A 20,034-nucleotide genomic window follows, 5' to 3' on the forward strand; every position below is an offset into this window, starting at 1 on the left:
TACACAATAGGATTTGATCTCTATATTACAGTCCTACCGAGTTTGCGCATTTCCAGTATGGAAAAATAAGGTTATAATTATCTTTCCACTGATCGATAACATTTAATGAATAACAATGATTATTTATTTATATCCTTTCCGATATTTATAAATGTTATGATCACGTTTATGTATATGATAGTTTTTAGAAATATATGAATTCCCTTTAGAGGGAAATTAATTATATCATACTATTTTGCTAACGAGTAATGAAATGTTATAAAACGCGAAGTATTGTTTATCAATTTTTTATATTTAGATCAAAATTTAACATCGCAATTTATTAAAATAAATGTAATACTCTTTTTTTTTTACTTGTACTTCTGTTTAAAATTTTCTTTTGTGCAAACAAAAACTATAATAATTATATATATATATGTGTGTGTGTTTTTTGTACCTATATATATTTTTTATTAATTATATTTATACACATATATATACTATCTATTTTTAAATTTAAAATAATTACATTTATAGTTATCTTGGAACTTCGTATTAATTTGTTCTTATAAATAATATAATTTATTTTGTACTTATTTTTGTCATCTTATTTGATGTGTTTATTGTTCAAAATTATTACAAATAATTTTGCGTATGTCAAATTTATAAATGTATACAAATTTATATGATGGAAACAAAAGCACTACTAAATAGACAGATAAATTTATTACTCATAATGAGAGTTATTTAAAACAATTATTTTACAGTCATGTTATAATAACTGACATTACCACTCCCATGTACAGATACAAACATTCTTAATATGTAATAATTAGTAAAATCTGTACATTAGCCTGTATGTAGCACAAACAAGACTGATAGAATGTTTTATATAAGTTATATTTTATGATATAAAAATTGTAGGATAAAAATGATAAATTAAAATCACTTTTAGATAAAGCATACAGAAACAATTTAATCAATACAAAAATTATTTTTTCATGAAATATATCGGAAAAACATATCGTAGAAAGGATATATACACGCATAGTATTTAAGGAATAAGAACTAGTCATAATCTGCATGACTTGCTTCGTGAATATTTTACTCCTAAAATAATTTGCGAAGAAAAAGAAAGAAAAGGAAAATTTATCATATTATTTCCTTTAAATGATTATTTGATATTTTGTGATTATTAATATCATAGTATCAACTTCAACTTTCAAGCTCTTAATCATAATTGTTACATTTTTTTTCGAATATCAATTGTATCTGCAATCAGGCCTGTTATTGATCAAGGTACAATTATATTACACAAATTATCACATAATTTTACGAACATTTATGAGCTGAAAATTTTTGTAGCCTACGTCTTCGTAGCATTTCTTGTTCACTTGAAGATTCCGTGTCATTCCTAATTGATGATTCTGGAGTTGCATCATTACCGTTTATACCTGATAACGTATTTACATTATCATTAGGAGAATTTGCAGTAGGAACATTCATCTCAGCGTTATCTTGCGGTTGCTCACTGTTAAGTTCAGGACATGCAGTTTTAGATGTTCCTTGTTTTGCCATTGAAGAAATATCTGTTGTAACATTCGTGTTATTTGTTGCAGTTGGCACTGGAATACTGCAATAAACATGTGTTATGAAATATTAATCGTTATTTTTAAATTTTATTAAGCTACAAAAAAACTCGTACATACTTAGCAGTAACAGCTGCTGTTTGATATTGGTTCATCATAGCACTGGCAGCATCTAATAGAAGCTGAACTCTTTGCAACGTTTGTATTCTAGCTTCAACGGCTTGTCGTAAATTACCTTCCATTGCTCTAAGTTCTTCTTCGCTTAATTCTGTAAGGTTTGGCGGTGGCGTAGGAATAGGAGGCAATGGTACCATAGTTGGGAATGGTGGTGGAAACAACGGTACACCACTAGCTGCCAAATTTTGAAATGAGGTTGATGGAGTATTTGGCCCACTATTTTGAGCTTGTTGTTGCTGTGTTGTCGCATTTGAAACTTGTTGCTGTTGTGGCTGTTGTTGCTGTTGTTGTAAAGCTGCCGGTGCCCCTGGAGCTTGCATCCCAGCCCAAAATGCTGGGAGAACTTGAACTTTATTGAATAACATATAAACATTAGATTTATTTTCTTAATGTGGACACGTAAAAATAATCGTAAATATACACACCAATTGGATTAAATCCTGGTGCTTGTGGAGCTTGAGGCACTTGTGGTCCTGCTTGTGCTTGATTTTGTTGCCTATTTCCTTGATTATTATTAACAGGTCTTAAAATATTTAAACGGCATGTGGGGCACGTTTGTTGACGTTGGAACCAAGAACGAAGGCAGGCAGTATGAAAAATATGATTACAAGGTAACTTTTTACTTGCAGACACCATTTCTTCCCTAAAATGTTGTATATTTTTATTAAACGTTGTACAATGTTGTAATATGTAGTATATTTTTAATGTTTCATCAATATTTCTGAGAAGTTACATTTTTTAATGAATTAGTAACTTTATTTTACCTGCATATAATGCATACATTATCAGCAGCAGCTAATTCTTCTGCTGTAGCATCTGGATATAATGTATTCATATTTCTGATAGCTCGACGCGACATTACAATATCGTGGAATGCTTTCCTAAAGTCTCTCATTGTATAATACATTGCACGAAGTGCAAACAAAGGTAAAGTATATAATTTGACCATCAAAGTGACAAAAGCAACATATAAAATAACCTGAAAAAAAAGATATATTAAATCAATGACTTTATAAATATTTAATGAATATATCTTATCACTTTATCCCACCTTCAACAGCCCAATTATTAATTCTGTGTACAACAAAAATACTGGTTTATTGTCCCATGGATTTTCACTTTGTAGATCTATTGTATGTAATATATACTTTACACTAATATTGAATACAACAGTTAAGAGAATGGCATATTCAAAACCAAAAACAAGTTGCACTGAGGGACCTTTCGTCGCTGTTGTATTATACGCATAATGAATCATGGTTAAATTTATAGCAAACAGTAATGCCAATAGAGTACCAACTCTAAGATGGAATAACCAAGTTATTACAGGACTTCTTTCCATCTAGAAATAAATGAAACAAAATATTATATATGAAATTATATTAAGTTACTCATATTACTTACATAATCTACACGATCTTCTGCCAACCAATGAAATGATTTCAAAAATAAAAGAAGTGTGAACAGTGCTATGAATTTTGGACTAAAATCATCTCTAAATACTGTAAACGCTAGGCAAGTTTCAGTTACTGCATACCATACTTTTTCCAACAAATGCTGTAAAGAAATAACTCTTGGTATATGTATATTTATACGCACATTTTTTAACCTTTATATATTTATATTTATATATTTAACCTTAATACATTATATATTTACCTCAAGTTCAGCAGCACGTAGGGTACCAAAAAATATCTTTCGAAAGAAAGCATTTATCATAAATACTAGAATCAAACCTTGTGTATAGATTACCTAAATTTCACATGAGAAAACAAACGGAAGAATCGTTAGAACATTCAGAAATATATGTATATGTATAATGAAATATAACGTTTATAAACAGAAAATCTTAAAAAGAAAACATCGAAACTTACCGTCATACTAGGGTTGGATTTGGTTATGTGAACTACTGTTGGATAAAACTGTTTTCTTTGATAATACGCGTTGCCTATCACAGCACATGTTAATGCTGTGCTTATTAACATTATTCCAGCCTCTCTCATCTTTGTATATATTGTTTTTTCAGCCCAAAGGCTGCTCTTTCCGAATGTTATACTCACTGACACTTATTTCACCAACAATTTACGTATCAACAGCTGTAGATCCGACTAGAATAAACGAGGCGCTGCTATCCTAACGACAATATCCAAAACTATCAACTTTGCTATCAATGAATACATTTCCACGACATTTTATATAATAAAAAATGGAACAATCATTAAATGTGACCTTGTGTACATATATATCACACCTTTATTATCTAAATATCGAAAAGAATTTTACTTCACGAAGGAAATAGAACTTTCGTGTCATAGTTGTATTGTTTGTTTGCAACAGCGAACGTGTATTATTTTTACTTGACAATTCCAGATGGAACAGACGGTAAAGTATGATTGGTGGAACGATGAATAATTGTCTACAATTATGTTATATATATTTAAACCACGTGGAATATAACAAATTTCCTTTTTGTACTGTAGTTTTTTAATTAAATTCCATATTCTAATAATAATATATATACATATATCGATATAACAATGGATATAACTTCGTGTAAGTTTTATTTATTTATGAACAAATTACATGTGGTTCATAAAACAGAAAATACAATATTGTATTATAAAAAATTGCGGCAGTATATTTGTATTTTTTACGGTATGTATAAAAAATTCAATCTTTAAAAATGGGACAAGTTTCGAAATTTCAAAAATTAATATTGCAATTAAAAAAATACACGTTTGTACTTTGCTAAATGTATGTAAACATATATGTATATTAATAACACGAAAACAAGTACAAAAGAACATATATATATATATAAATACATAACTTCTTCAAGCAAAAATATTTGTCTAAAAAGGTTCTATATTTTGTAGTATTAAAATGTATGACAAAATCATTGGTTCAGTATGTTTATCACACACTTATGTTTTCATATAACATATATAAAATACTATTCTGTATATTTATGGCATTTTATCATACATAAAAGTACTATAACTATAGCATATATAGTAAGGATGTGTTATGAGAATAAACTTTTTCTCTAAACTTGGTTCTGAGATTCTAAGTTGTAAGACAATCTCATAGTACTTTTATCAATTTATAATTGAAAGTATTGCAGAATAGACTTTCTTGAACACATTTCTGATAAATTTGTACTTTAAATTAAGAGTGTCTACTGATATTTCTTGGTGTCTTTAAAATACTTTTAGGACTCTGATACTTTGGAGTTCCTAATTGACCAACAGCCTTTAAAGGTGTCCTACGAGAATCCACTAGAGGTCTTCTTACTAATGCTTTGCCACTTTTAGGTGTTTTTACAGTTAATGGTTTCTTAATATGCGGAGTCTTACACAGCACGTTATTATCAACTTTATAGATACTTAGTCTTGAATTCTGTGATATCATATCCACAGGTACATTTTGCATTAAAGGTGATGTTTTAACATTCCTATTTTCTTTTTGATGAGTGGCTGTATTGCATGTCATAAAGTCTTTGGAAATACAATAACACATTTCAATATCCTTTTCCTTATTTTCGGTTTCCATCATAGTACGAGAAGGAGAATGTTTCAATATCAATTTTGAATTTCTACTTTTTACATTTTTATTTGATTTTCGACACAATTCTGTCCGTTCACAATTATGTTTTATATTATTCATGCACTGATCATCCTCTGTACAAAGTAGACCGTTTTTCTTGTTTATAGTAGTGTTTTGAGAGTGTACTTTTGCTGTGCACTCATCAAATAATTTAGCTTTAGCTAGTACCATTCCTGCATTCTGAGTTCTTAATTTTGCGATAGATGCACGACCAGTTTGAGTAATTGGAGATTTCGTTTGGTTTGTTGATCCAAAATATCCATCTGCATCCTTCCAGGATATAACAGCTTTCTTTTTCTCTTCAGATTTTGGAATCAGTTTACCTACAGGTGTACTGTTTAAAATCATATTTTGTTGGCTATTCGTCTTCTTCAGTTTTTCAACTTTGCTATCGGAATATGTGGCCGTATTTGTAAGTTCATCACCATGAAAAGACGATACTCGTCGTACCGTCGTGATTGTTCGATCTTTCACCGATTGAAAAGAATTCTGATTGTGTTTTTTTGTATATACATTTGAATTTTTAAACTCATCGCATACATTATTTAATATTATATTACCTCCTTTTTCCCAAAGGGATGTAGATATAGGTCGTAAGTCAGCATCGTCTTTTGTATAATTCAGTGAAAATGTTTTTTCATTATGGGAGTAAGCATTGCTCAAATCTTGATCAGACTGTGTATGTGATTGCAAATCTGATCCACGAGAAATGTGCCACGAAGCAGTTCGTCTAACACGTTTGCTAAAAGATAGAAGAAATAAATTGAAGATTGTAAACTACAGAAACATACTAATTTACATAGCTCATAAAAAGTATAATTTACCTCATCACTTTTTCTTGTGATCTCCTTCTTAAACTTCCTATTTTTCGAGCACTTGGAGACCTGATGATTTTGTGTTCATCTGATCTTCTAATTTTAAGTTCTTTACCAAGTTTTTTAGCTAAGTAGTCTGTTGTCACTGTACTTTCAATACTAGCTTCTTCCAATGTCCTTTCATACGCAGTTTGTACTTTTTTCACAGAATGCAATAATAAATCATCATTCTCCTCACCATTTCCATTATTTATACATTTGAATTCTTGAGAAAGACGAGATTCAATTGCTAAAACTCTATTTTTTATTTCTTCATATTCGCTTTTAGGTATCGTAACGTATTCCTCTGACTGATTATCTACAAATGTGACTTGAACATGTGAATATGTTTCAAAATTATTTACAGTTAATCTTCTTTTCATTGGGTTCATTCGTCTTTGTTTATAATTACCTAGATCTTTTAATTCTTCCGAACTTGTACTTAACTGTGTGTGCCATTTACTAGATTTAATATCATCTTTTGTTAACAAGACCTGCTCGTCACTATCATCTGATAAATTAACATCTGCATCACCAAACATATTATTATACTCCCTGTGAAGGTCGTTTGATACTTCACTGTCTTTTAGAATTAATTTCAAATGTGATGAACTATCACTATATGCTCTGTATGTTCTTTGTGAGTCACCACATGAGTCACAAACAGAACTCCAACGACGTTCTGCCTGAGTATCAAAAGTATTCTTACATGATTCTGTACTTTCATCAACAGTTTTCTGCAAATATAAAAATATTATGTAGATTGTTATAATCAAACTTGTTAACTCATGAAATAAATTATTCTCATGTTCTTACTGGCTTTCTCTGTACAAAACGATCCAAACTAAGTCTAATCTTTTTAGATTTATCTGCTTTATCTACAACTCTTCTGAAACATAAATTTATCGTATATATTACAAATGATAATTGTTTATATTTATAAAAGAAGTAAATACATACTTCTTCTTTGTACTTGGTGGATCTATATAATCAACTTTCCTTTTTTTTGTGGGCTTAGTATTTAATGTATGTACTGAATTAGCATTTTCAGATATCCTTTGACTATCACATGTGTTACTATCTTCAGATGCAGCATTTTTGCCAACAATCTTTTTTAGACCATTAAACATTCCTAAAGAAAAATATTTAAATTTTAAAGAATTCTATGTAAATAAAAGAATTCTGATCTGTTAAGTAATCAAGTTAGTAAGTTAGTTAATGGTACATTTGTTAGAACATAGGTTTATGTCTATTAAATAAAACTTTCATTGCATGCCGTTATTATGAAACTTCAGTATTTATGTCAGTACAGTGTAAATACAGTTTGGAAATAAATTACTACGAACAGATCGACAGACATACTTAGATTGAGGTTGGAGGCACTTAGATGTGGCTTACGTGTAAGGCTTCCACTGCGATGTTTCTTTTTTTTGAATTTTGAACGCAGATGATCAGATACATCTAACTCATTATCTGTACTGCCAATTGTTTCCATAGAAATAGCTTGTGTTATATGATCTGGTAAAATACCAATACTTTCTGCATTTTCAATTAAAATCTGCAATATTTCCAGATTAAGCGAATGAAATTATCTTATGTTAAAATTGACATTCTTCTTCAAGACAAATATGCATATCACCTTAACAACAATTAAGTGTAATTCAAGACGCATTTGCACAGCAGACATAGTGGTTTCTTGCAGAGGCATTATATTTGGACCAATAACTTTTGCTAAATTATCAATGCCCATTTTATTTTGTTTCTCATATTGTGCTACTTTCTTTAAAAATTCCATAAAAAATGCCAGAGTATTTAGATGATGTGGTGGTAAAAGAATACAAGCTAATAACAATGCTTGTACACAATAAGTTTTAAGCATGACACAATGTACAAATAAATCATGGTACGTGTATGGAATCAATGGTTCTGGTAAGTCTCTGAAGAATGTTTTTAAACAATTAGCTACATCAATGGCATGATGTTTTTCCCCTAAACTGCCACCATTATCTAAACGAATTATTAATTCCTTTTGTCTAAGTTGTGATCCTGCTTTTCTGAATAATCCTTCCTGAGTGATATACTTTTCTAAAAATGTGGATGCATGACTCACAAAAACAGGCACATGCACAATGGCACCAGAAGATAAATTCACAACATCCAATGGTTGGTACAATAAAGAAGTCTTGAAAACTTTTTTCAAAATGCGTTTCCCTTCAGATCGTTCTGCTTTAAACATATTTTTTTTAAAACGATACTTAACTCCGTAATTACGAAGATCACTGACAATTGATTGATATACTGTTTCTTTATGTAGAACATCGTAAATCAACATGTTTGTAATTTAAAGATAGGAATTATTTGATCATAAATTACAATGAAATCTTTAAAATAAAATTTTTTGTTTATGAACTGTGCAAGAATACAATACAGTTTTCATATTTATACAAACATTATTAAATACGTACAGTTACATTAAAATTATCATGTAACTGACATACGCCATTACCAACTATACAATATTACTTATAAAATAAAATTCGACATTCTAATGTACTGAAAGAAAAATGAAACTCAAACTCAAATTCGACATTAATATAAAATATTAAGTTTCCTAATTCATTTAGAAAATGAATACAGCTGTTTACAGTATAGTTATACATTATTTTAACTATATAAATAAGTATATAAAAATGTATCATGAAATAAATAGCAGAATAAAATTCCCAAATTTATAAATTATCCCTAGGTTGCGGATGCGTATGTATTTATGAAAAATTTGTCTATAAAAATGTACAGGATATCCATAGCAACATGTTATAATATTTAAAAAATAAAACAAATTCTCTGTAGGTTTCATTTCTTTAGTTGTGTTCATAAAAATAGCATCCACAGTCTAATTATTGTTAACATATTACATATCTTAATTATCTTATCATAACTTAAACATTTATTATTATGTATCAATTTTATACAAATCAGAAATCGTAAATACTATTTTCGAACAAAATATTTTTCTCGTGTTTAAGTTCAAATTCTCACCATTAATTAATGCGTTGTAATTGTAATTGATATCAAATTAATAATATTGGATATCAGCTCTATATTTTAACTTATCTGTGGTATTAACGCAACGCGGGAAGATAATTCATGTAACTTATTTGAATCTTAAATATTTATGATATTTCATTCTGTTTCTATTTGTACTGTTTAGTAGAGATATAATCTATACAATTTTTAAAAACTTATCATGTTTTCAATAAATATGCTTAAATATCATCAACATTTATTTGATAAATTCACTAGCCGATATGTGAAACATCAATTTATCAATTGTTTTTTCGTAACAAATCAACAGCAACGTTTGGTACTATCATTACGTACGTTATCTTTTTAATCTATTTAAAATTTCTAAATTAAATTATTTATTTCGCATAGTTTTGTTAGTATAAATATAGACATAAAACTGGACTCGTACGCAGTATATTCTGCTACCGGTTATTTTAAATTGTCGCTTATATCACTCCGTGAAATAATATTTTGAAATAATTTTAACAGAAGAAACAACAAAAATCCAACTTCTATCTAGATTGTAATATAAATAACAATTTTCTAGAACAATTTAAACGATGTTAGCCGTAAAACTTACCGCAGATCAATAAACGTCTGTTGAACTTACATATATACAACTCTCTTTCTCTATAAACGTGAACTTATGTATTCAGAACAGTACAAGTCTGATCTAACTTTAGAAATTGATTTTGTATCCAAATAGCGCTACTACAAAGTAGATAATTTATATATATCTAAAAATAATAGTTTATGGTATCTTGAAAATTGTTGTAATAATATGACAACACAGAAATATTAAAAGGATATAAAATAATATTATTTAAATAAATTTATATAAATATCTTTTACAGCATTAAACCAATTGAAGAAAGGAAATATGCAAACAGTGCGATTGTTATCAGGGTATGACATGCCCACTGTGGGTTTGGGTACATGGCAGGTGATTTAATTATTAACTTATTATTTAAATTCAAGAATTTTTCTTAAATGTTTAAATTAATTTACATTTTTCATTTGTACTTAAACTTAAAACTATAATGTTGCATACCTTCTGAAGGCTAAACCTGAAGAAATTGAAAAAGTTGTGATAGCTGCTCTAGATGCTGGCTATAGACACATTGATACTGCATTTAATTATAATAATGAAGAAGCAATAGGAGCAGTATTAAAAGAATGGTTTAGAAAAGGTGGAAAGCGCGAAGATCTTTTTATTACTTCAAAGGTAACATTTAACATATATTAAAAAGATAACTTATACATATATAAAGATAAAAAAATATTTAATTACCTTTTTAGTTACCTAATTTTGGTAATCGACCATCAGATGTAGAGAAGTTTATTAATTTATCACTGAAAAGACTTGGTTTGGATTATTTGGATATGTATTTAATCCACATGCCTTTTGCCTTTAAATTAGATGAAAGTACTTGTACCTCAGCGATTAATGAAGATGGAAGTTTTATGTTGGATCTTGATACAGATCCTGTTTCAGTGTGGAAGGTTTAATTCTATAGCACTATTAATGAATAAAATGTTAGTAACTTATAATTGATTGTTTCATTTAATGTTTCAGGAAATGGAAGAACAAGTAAGAAAAGGTCGTACAAAGTCTATAGGTTTAAGTAACTTTAATGAAAAACAAATTTTAAATATATGGGAGAATGCACAAATTAAGCCAAGTAACTTACAAGTAGGTTTGACATGTAAATAAATTTTATCACACTTGGCTTTGATATAGTTTCGCAATCACTTTAATTATTATTAGGTGGAATTACATGCATATCTGCAACAAAATTCGCTACGGCAATTGTGTCAAACGCACAATATCATTATAACAGCCTACAGCCCCTTGGGATCACCAGGAGCTAAAACGCATTTTCAAACGAAATATAATCATAATGTTGAAGACTTTCCAGATGTTCTGGGACATCCAATAGTACAAAAAATAAGCACAGAACATAAACGATCACCAGCACAAGTTTTACTACGTTACTCATTACAATTAAATGTTGTTGTAATTCCAAAAAGTAAATCTCCCGAGAGAGTTAAGGCAAATATTGATTTATTTAGTTTTTCATTAAATGAAGAAGAAATGAAAATTTTGAGTACCTTAGACAAAGGTGTACGTGGAAGAATTTTTAATTTCTTGTTTTTTAAGGGGTAAATATATTTATTAAAGATATTTCATTCCAAATAATGTAAAGATATAAAATCCCTTTGATTTCTTTTAGGGTCGAGAATCATCCACATTATCCATTCAAGGATGAATTACAGTCCTAAATACAAAAAAAGATTATTAAGGTGTAGTTCGAATGTATGCATATTTGTACATTGAAAATGCTTGAAATATAGTACAAAATGAAAACATATATATAAAGCGAATAAATATATAATACAAAATGCAAAGAAAAATGTTATTACATTTCAGTGTAATCTGTACAACATTTTACGTTGCATACGATGCTGAAGTTCTCCACGTCGTATCATTGTGTGTATAACTTTGTAAATAGCACGTTCTGGATATGCTTGTTTTACAAAATCTTTAACAATATTTTGCTCTGACACTTGATTTCCAATAGGAAATCTACGTTTCAATTGTTTTTCGATACGTGATAACATTTCATGATCTTCATCCGAGGTAAATCCTTCTGCACCTAAATTTTGACATGTGTTTAAAATGAAGTACAATGTTAAGAAATGCATACTACCAGTTACTTCATTATAGATTACCAGCTAAAGACCCTGACATTGCAGCATCTAAAGTAGATACTTGGAAAAGTCTAAGCGCTTCGTTCACGTGGATTTGTGTAGCGAAAGGTTGTAATTGCATTTTAGCTAAAGATTCTGAAATTCTTATAACAGCTTCCAATTGACGAACTGTTATGGGAATAGATAATCTCTTTTCCATATCTTTCTCATGTTCTCTGGTACTAGCTCGCATTACAACATAACGATGTTTTAATTTCTCTCCCGCCTCTTTACTAAGTCTTGGACCACAACGACTATAAAGGTATATCAATTAATGACAAATAAATAAAATATTTTGAACAAAAAATAACCTTACGTTCTACAATAGTGGATATATTTTTTTAAAATGTGCAGTGGTAGTTCTCCTTCCGCCAATTGTTCTGTAACTTGACCAGCATTAGTATGGATATTCATTACATGTTTTGCTAGTGTTACATCTTTATTTTGCTCGTGTTCATCTTTAACAATAAATATCATGTCGAAACGCGATAAAATTGTTGGCATAAAATCAATATTTTCTTCTCCTTTTATCTCATCCCAACGACCAAATATCGAATTTGCCGCTGCTAGAACGGAACAACGAGTATTTAATGTTGTAGTTATTCCTGCTTTTGCAATGGATATTGTTTGTTGTTCCATAGCTTCATGTATTGCAACTCTATCATCCTCTTTCATTTTATCAAATTCATCTATGCAAACAACACCACCATCTGCAAGAACCATAGCACCTCCTTCCATGACAAAATTCCTCTACAAATCAAATAAAACATTTTAGTAAATGTGAAACAAATATTTGATATTTATATGTTAAAATGATTAACTTACTGTTACTGGATCTCTTAAAACTGATGCTGTTAAACCAGCTGCTGAACTTCCTTTGCCAGATGTGTAAATTGCAATTGGTGCAACTCTCTCTACAAATTTTAATAACTGTGATTTAGCTGTACCAGGATCACCTAACATTAAAATATTAATGTCTCCTCTCCTACAAAGTCCATCAGGCATTCTTTTTCTAGAGCCACCAAACAGTAGGCAAGCTATAGCTTTTTTAATATCCAATGCACCAAAAATGCTGGGAGCTATACTTCTTGCAATTCTTTCATATAAATTAGTGTCTGAAGCAAGACGTCTAAATAAATCTTCTTCTTCATTTGTAAAGCATGAATGAATACCTGAAAACCACAGAAATTGAATAAAAATATTATAAAAAAAAGAAATTCATTGCATAAAGTTATTTTATGACAATTTACCACTGCCTGTATTTTCTCCATCTGTAGAAATACCAATAACCCTCATATATGGCGCTCGAACACCAATTAATGCTTTATCTCTTCCTCTACTACCAGTAGTTTTAGTAACTTTCTTAATTGAATATATGCCCAAAATAAGAACTCTATTGCCTGGTACAATTCTATCACATAAATAGCGATCGCAATACAATTGTAAATGTCTTGGCATTTCACCCTGTGGAATTTGATCTGGCAATTCTTGCAGTTTCAGAACTTGAAAATCAACACAATGACATTTATCTGGCATTATAAAAAATGGATCCAGAGGGCATTTTGGCCTTCCTGCTTGTTCTGTTGTACATTTCCTAGGTAAAACATATCCTTCTAAACCAGGTTTAATTGAAATATTAGTTTGCATGCTTCTACAAGAACGACATTGTATAGCAATTTTTGTCGCTTTTGCCCTAATTCCAGATGCAGAAACAATAATACCAGGTATTTTAATAAGTTTAGAAACTGCATCAGGCTAAAATAAAAAAGTTTAACCAATGTCAGATATCACAAATTTTAATGTTATATATAATATGAAAATTACTTCATCTTTTTTAGCAGCAAAATTGTTTTTTTTAAGAGTAAACTTAAATCATACTTTGATTCCTCTTAAAGAACTTGGATGTGCATCTGAAGATAATAAAATTTGTATGTCTTCAACTTTTTCTTCATCTGGTGGTCTTGGAGCTGTAAGTTCATCCGCTAAATCTTTTGCAGCTTCTTCCAAGATAGGTAAATATTCAGTTGGATGCTTGTAAACTTTTTCTGCGAGTGATTCATCAAAAGCTGCCAGATCTTCTAAATTAATTTCTACCCAATATTGACCCAAATTATAATTACGTTTTAAAATATCTCTAAAAAAATTATTATATTATTAATATTATACAAAATTTACGATATAATTATCAAATTTATACACATTGAAATATTGTAATTAATTCAGGTACCTATATTTGTAGTTGAAGTTTCCCTCATGGAATTGTCTAATAAATTCCATAAACTTCTTCTTCGAATGTTGAAAATTAGTTCGCGTCTCATTAGATTCACCTACAGAGAAGTTATCGGAAAAGAATATTCCTGGGTCATCAAATCCTTCCATTATAACTTGATTTTTTGATATTTTTTGAAGAAAATATAATTGTGCAACACACTAAAGGAAGATTTGGCGGCAAATATTTTGTTTACATCCTTTGAACTCTCTTTCGACATAGAATAAAAAAAATAGAGATACGACACTTTCCACGTTTCTGTTATGAACTTAAGAATTAATATTTCTTAGGTTTATGGTTTCTCACCATAGGTTCATGCTTATCTCACTTTATTTATTTCAAAATATGTGTATGTGCAATAGAAAATAAATTTAAAGTAAATTAAGTAAAATTGAACAAAATAAATATAAATGAAATAATATTTGTTTTATAATTCATAATCGTTAAAAGTTTTTTACATTGACAGTATTGCCATTCGATACATAAAGATAGGTTAAATTATCTAGATTATTATAGACTTCTCAATCTACTGATCTGTTATATATGGTTTTCAATGTAGACTTTTACGTCGCAATTCGCAAACTAAAATTCTTGTTTGTGATGTTATCTGTTTTGTAGTTTATTACATCAATGTATAAAATAATAAAACGAATGCTTTTCATTGTTACATAATCATACCTGATTTATATAAACGAAGGTTAGTATACGATACGTAAATTATATCAAGCCTTTCGACGAATTGTTATTCGATAAACTGTGTCAATTAAACTTTTAACTGAGGTAAGTTATGATATTAATAGTATTAGTGATTTTAGGGTTATTATTTGGAAATTGTTTAATTACAAAAAGTATGGATTTTTCATTGGTACGGATTACCTGCTGAGTCTATTGTTTTAAATAAAAACTAAGCTATTAAAAATAAAAACTTAAATTTATGTTTATAAATACAATTCTAGTTATACAATAGTTAGTTTGACAGAAATTTATCAAAGTGTTAGTTTTTATGAAATAAATAATTTATTCTCACTTTTATCTTTTTTGAAGTATGTTTACTAAAATGACATTTCTTAAATTCTTATTTTTACTTTTTTGTATTTTTACTTTTATGTATGATAATTCTTAACATATGTATAAGCAATAATTAGTATAAAAAGGTATATGTCATTCTCACTTATAAATTTTTTTATTATTTAATTGTTCTTTCACATTATTTCTTTCACATACTTAATATTTTATATATATTTTTTAGATTCATTTGTTATTTATACAAAAATGTCTCCATATCTAATGAGAAAACGTACTTTACCAACACGAAATTCTCAAGCGTCACAGTTAAAAGAACAAAGTTCAAATCCCAAAGTGGAATCTAGCAAAATTGTTACACGTAGCAGTTCTAATATGAATAAACAAGATTCAAAAAGTAAGAAAAAGAAAGTTATTAAACAGAAAAATAAAAATATTTCGAATTCAAGACAAATGTCTTTAAGAGAATCATTTTTAAATCAATCTAAAGTGAGAGTTCTACGTTCTCACAAAAATTCTAAAAATCCCACAAATAATAAATTAGTGAAGAAGTTATCTCCTAACAAAAGAAAGCCACCCATCTATAAATGTGATTCACCAGAAAGTCCTAAGGAAAATACCAATGAAATATATGAATTTAAATTTGATGTTAATGATTCAACTGAAAGAGTACCAAAAAGACGAAAAAAGAAAGCTGTTATTAAGAAAACAATAGCAAAGCGGAAAAAAGGAAATGTTCCAGTAAAACAAGTTAGCAAAGAACAATCAACTAGTAAACCTGAAAAGATCAAGAAAACAAATGTTGTTAAATTTGAAGGTGGTGAGCATATAGAATCTCTGATTAAAAATAGAAATGATGTATTAAAAGAGGAATTAGTGGATAAGCCTAAAACAGATATAGACGTGGATAAAGAAGTAAAAGATTTAGAAAATATAGTCAGAGAAGAAAATGCTGGTGAAACAGTTGCAAAACCTACAATTTTATCGATAGAAGATTTAAGTGATAGAAGGATTTCAATAACTAATATTTCAAAAACATCAGCCTCGCATGATTTTAAACCATTTAGACCAACAAATATTTTTGATAACAAATTATCCATACAAAAAAAAGATGCGCTTAATTATTCTTTATTTGAAAAATCTTTGTCACCCATTGTAAAATTAGTAGAAGATCCTCAAATATCCTCCAGTCCCTGGAGAGCAGCACCATTAGTTACATTTTCTCAAGTGAAAAATGTATTTCAAAGCACACCCCAAAATGATAAGTATGATATTATTAATAAAAAATTCTTGCAAACATTAAATAATGAATCGAAGCAATTTGGAAATGTAACAAAAACAAAAAATAATTTACAAAAGAATAATGAAAATATCAACATAGAACGACACATAAGTAATAGTACCCCTAAAAGAAAAAATCCTGTAAATTCCAGAAAATTTGGCACAGAAATTACAAATATAGATCATTCCTTACAGTTTAAGTCCTCAATAGAACAAATAAATGAACGAATACCAACTGAAACTGAAAACATTCAGCTAAATACTACCAATGTAACTAATATATTTAAATTTGATAATAATGAGAATAAAACGAAAAATGTATTAAGTCCAAAGAATGGTTTTAAAAGAGAAGCAACAATGGTTAAAACTAAAATAAATCAAGGAAATATATTAAATATGCAATTTGATAAAGAGAAAAAAGAATATGATTCTCAACCTGGACCATCAGGTTTACAGGGCTGTTCAATTTCTAACAGAGATAGGGTATTAAAACAATCAAATTTAAATAATTTCTTAAATGTAATGGAAATGCCACAGAGTACTACGATCAAAACACCTCATGGAATTTTCGATGATGCACAATCAACACCAATTATTAATAGAACCTTGAAAAAGGCTAATGTACCTACTATGGAGTTAAAAAATGCATTTGGTTTTAGTGATAATGATTCTAATCAAGAGGAGTCTCCTATTAAGCCTAAAAATGAAAGAAATAAAGGAGAAAAACCCATTCAAACAGATATGGGACGACACAATATAAAACCTATTAGATTATCAATTGGTGAAATAAAAAATAAGTTACTAACTAAAGAATTGAAAGAAGATGTACACAATAAAGAAAATATATTAGCTGAAAAGAAAGAAGTGCAAAAGTTAGAGGAAAAGAATAAGAAGTCAATTGAGATTGTTAACTTTTCTGATACATTTGATATTTTATCTGAAACAGGTGAGAGATCAGAAGTTTCTGCACATAGTATTCCACTATTTGCTGATTTGGAACCATCTCATTTTACACAGGTATAATTCTATAGTTATTATTATATGAAATTTTTTAAATTATTAACGATACGCTTAAGCAAAAATGTATCTGTATATTTATATTTTAGCCTCCACGACATTCATATAAACGAAAACGTGACCTGAGGTTCAATTTTTTGGAAGAAGATGAAGAAGGGGAGGAAAGAATACAGAGCTCTGGGACAAAACGAAAGAAAACTGATAAATTGAAAAAGGACCAAGAAGAAAGATTATTGAAGTGGGTTCAAGATATTAACAAAACATTTAGTGAGATAGACCAACATGAACTTGTGGTTGAATAAACCGTTAACTATTATTACTATAGTATTAGGTAAACGAGAAGGTTTATGTCGTTTTAATTAATGGGAATAAATGATGCAAATGACACAAACTTTCTTGGTTATGTGATAGAAAGATGAGATAACAGTTACTAAAACCTTGAACAAATTTCGTTAATAGTCTTATATCTTTTTATCTATACATGTTTTATTATTATTATTTTGTTCCTTAACAATATATGAATTTATAAAGGAAGGTATTTGTATGACAGTGGATACTTAATGATTTTATACTTAGTTAAAGGATATCTTTACGTTCTCAGCCTATATTCAAAATTATCTGAAAACATTTACTCACATAATTTAATACAGCTATATACTGGTATTTGTAAAAAATTTTTTAAATAGATTATATACTTTTTACATTATTAAGATAATATAAATGTACAAAATAATATAATACTATAAGTGATATAAGTAAAAAGGCATTAATAAAGAATATAACTATTTATATCTTTTACATGCGTGCATATATTATTTCAGTAATAATAATACATAATCTAAAATAATTTATATTTCGACACTTTTGTTTACTACCAAATCCGTTTTTGAAGGGATTTTTTTTGTTAATTGTTAATTCACATTGAAATATGTTTTACTTGCATTAATAAATATTTTATATAAACCTAAGCATTTAGACATTTCTCTACATCCATTGTATATGCAAATATATTTATAGATATTTATAATATAAATTATGCATACATGTACATAAGCGCTGATGCACGTGTGAAGTATTAAACTCTTGTAAAACGTGAGTACCCACATGCTTATATGCATCCATGCTTTATGTTTCAAAATAAATTAGAGTTTGTACGTTGTACATTGTACATCGTATACAGTTGTGTATTTGTATGCGCGCGCATACATAAATACTTACTATTGGACCTGATTTCCACCAAACGCTGTTACACTGATACAACTTTTAAAAAAAATATTTAAAAGGGCACTACTGAACATTTTTATTCAGTAAGTATTGCATAAAAACTACTGTATATATCTCTACACTATGAACGATTATAACTTCATTAATTAGTTGGTAAAATATTTATATATGTAGGTTACAAACACAGAAAAGTTATTGACTAAAAGTACACTTCTGCGTCAAAGTAATATGCGATAAAAAATATTCATTAAATATTTTACTGAAAATCACTTTCAAATTATGAATTATTGTTTATTCATTAATTGTAACGCTATCACCAAAAAAGAGAAGACAAAAGTGCTAAGTAACCAGATTTAATTTTTTAATAGAAATTAAAATTATTTTTTCTGCTAAATATATCCTTTCTTCAAAAATAATTCAAATTAAGAGTAGATAGTGATATGTCTTGTATTCATAAATTTCATAATCACTTTTCACTTCGATGATCTATGTAATAATAACATTTTAAGAACTGACGACATCCGTTTAATTACAATTCATTATCGTTGTTGATTTTATATCTATCCGTTATGAGCTAATGCATATATATGCATATGTATTACAAAAGAAATAACCATTTTTGTCACCTAACCGAATTTCTAGAAACTGTAAGATAGTTCGAACTGTTTTAATATTTTAATTTTTATATTTTTCGGATTAATATATTTATATAATTACATATATAATTACAATATATAATTACAATAAATTGAAATAAAAGGAATCAAATTACTATGTTAAGATTCGAGTAATTAATTTCCACATTACGATAGGAGATAGCGAAATATAATCGAGTACCCCGTATTCTTTAGAATAATCCCACGAAATTCAATTACGCGCATAAAATTTGTCATGGTTGATGTCTTCTGTAATTATAATTACGTAAATTGAAATTAAGTTATGAGGTACAGGAAAGTAGAAGGTATATTTTCAATACGATTTAAAAGGAACGGATGGAGTATGTATTCTCTATGTAACTCATCCAACACTGTGACATACGATTCATGGTGATTAGCTACGAAACACTCCGTGTTTCTTACACTAGAGTGCATTTACATACACATATTGAGAGAGTTACAACGGAAAGTAGGTTCGGAACGAAGATAACGCATGGAAGAAACGCATTTACATACATATATCTAATATACTGGAGAAATAC

General features: G+C 28.6%; 5 protein-coding genes across 12 annotated transcripts; 2 read left to right on the forward strand and 3 right to left on the reverse strand.

Moving 5' to 3' along the window:
- Positions 1–683: 683 nt before the first annotated feature.
- On the reverse strand, positions 684–4,148 carry LOC117232490 (E3 ubiquitin-protein ligase synoviolin A). Of its 3 annotated transcripts, none has more exons than XM_033491860.1 (9): positions 3,997–4,148; positions 3,620–3,853; positions 3,405–3,497; positions 3,150–3,302; positions 2,797–3,087; positions 2,510–2,724; positions 2,171–2,388; positions 1,689–2,094; positions 684–1,612 (listed from the first exon to the last, which is right to left on the reverse strand). In XM_033491860.1, exons 2-9 carry the CDS (start codon positions 3,746–3,748, stop codon positions 1,312–1,314), a joined length of 1,806 nt encoding a protein of 601 aa, XP_033347751.1. In that variant the 5' UTR covers positions 3,749–3,853; positions 3,997–4,148; the 3' UTR covers positions 684–1,311. The 3 variants fall into 3 exon arrangements, with proteins under 3 accessions (XP_033347751.1, XP_033347752.1, XP_033347750.1); XM_033491861.1 differs by having other exon boundaries at positions 3,620–3,870; positions 3,997–4,130; XM_033491859.1 differs by having other exon boundaries at positions 3,620–3,873; positions 3,997–4,130.
- Positions 4,149–4,797: 649 nt separating this feature from the next.
- LOC117232489 (rho GTPase-activating protein gacF-like) lies at positions 4,798–8,724 on the reverse strand. Of its 5 annotated transcripts, none has more exons than XM_033491858.1 (7): positions 7,845–8,724; positions 7,568–7,763; positions 7,166–7,337; positions 7,022–7,094; positions 6,618–6,942; positions 6,176–6,524; positions 4,798–6,093 (listed from the first exon to the last, which is right to left on the reverse strand). In XM_033491858.1, exons 1-7 carry the CDS (start codon positions 8,535–8,537, stop codon positions 4,914–4,916), a joined length of 2,988 nt encoding a protein of 995 aa, XP_033347749.1. In that variant the 5' UTR covers positions 8,538–8,724; the 3' UTR covers positions 4,798–4,913. The 5 variants fall into 5 exon arrangements, with proteins under 5 accessions (XP_033347749.1, XP_033347748.1, XP_033347747.1 ...); XM_033491857.1 differs by having other exon boundaries at positions 6,176–6,536; XM_033491856.1 differs by having other exon boundaries at positions 6,176–6,942; positions 7,604–7,763.
- A 1,142-nt stretch (positions 8,725–9,866) lies between these two features.
- LOC117232565 (aldo-keto reductase family 1 member A1-like) lies at positions 9,867–11,557 on the forward strand. Its single transcript, XM_033491998.1, has 7 exons — positions 9,867–10,027; positions 10,126–10,214; positions 10,332–10,496; positions 10,571–10,774; positions 10,848–10,964; positions 11,040–11,434; positions 11,506–11,557. The coding sequence occupies exons 2-7, from the start codon at positions 10,152–10,154 to the stop codon at positions 11,552–11,554; spliced, it is 993 nt and encodes a 330-aa protein (XP_033347889.1). The 5' UTR covers positions 9,867–10,027; positions 10,126–10,151; the 3' UTR covers positions 11,555–11,557.
- Positions 11,025–14,537, reverse strand: LOC117232562 (DNA replication licensing factor Mcm5-like). 2 transcript variants are annotated; one of them, XM_033491996.1, is made up of 8 exons: positions 14,250–14,537; positions 13,901–14,156; positions 13,273–13,777; positions 12,848–13,194; positions 12,339–12,772; positions 12,005–12,276; positions 11,696–11,928; positions 11,025–11,550 (listed from the first exon to the last, which is right to left on the reverse strand). In XM_033491996.1, exons 1-7 carry the CDS (start codon positions 14,399–14,401, stop codon positions 11,699–11,701), a joined length of 2,196 nt encoding a protein of 731 aa, XP_033347887.1. In that variant the 5' UTR covers positions 14,402–14,537; the 3' UTR covers positions 11,025–11,550; positions 11,696–11,698. The 2 variants fall into 2 exon arrangements, with proteins under 2 accessions (XP_033347887.1, XP_033347886.1); XM_033491995.1 differs by having other exon boundaries at positions 11,268–11,928.
- A 269-nt stretch (positions 14,538–14,806) lies between these two features.
- LOC117232561 (uncharacterized protein PFB0145c-like) lies at positions 14,807–18,092 on the forward strand. The gene is made up of 3 exons (XM_033491994.1): positions 14,807–15,071; positions 15,541–17,612; positions 17,702–18,092. The coding sequence occupies exons 2-3, from the start codon at positions 15,564–15,566 to the stop codon at positions 17,912–17,914; spliced, it is 2,262 nt and encodes a 753-aa protein (XP_033347885.1). The 5' UTR covers positions 14,807–15,071; positions 15,541–15,563; the 3' UTR covers positions 17,915–18,092.
- The last annotated feature ends 1,942 nt before the right edge of the window (positions 18,093–20,034 follow it).

This window comes from Bombus vosnesenskii, unplaced genomic scaffold (assembly GCF_011952255.1).
Source record: "Bombus vosnesenskii isolate JDL3184/JDL3185 unplaced genomic scaffold, Bvos_JDL3184-5_v1.1 scf7180000013289, whole genome shotgun sequence".
NCBI lineage: Eukaryota > Metazoa > Arthropoda > Insecta > Hymenoptera > Apidae > Bombus > Bombus vosnesenskii.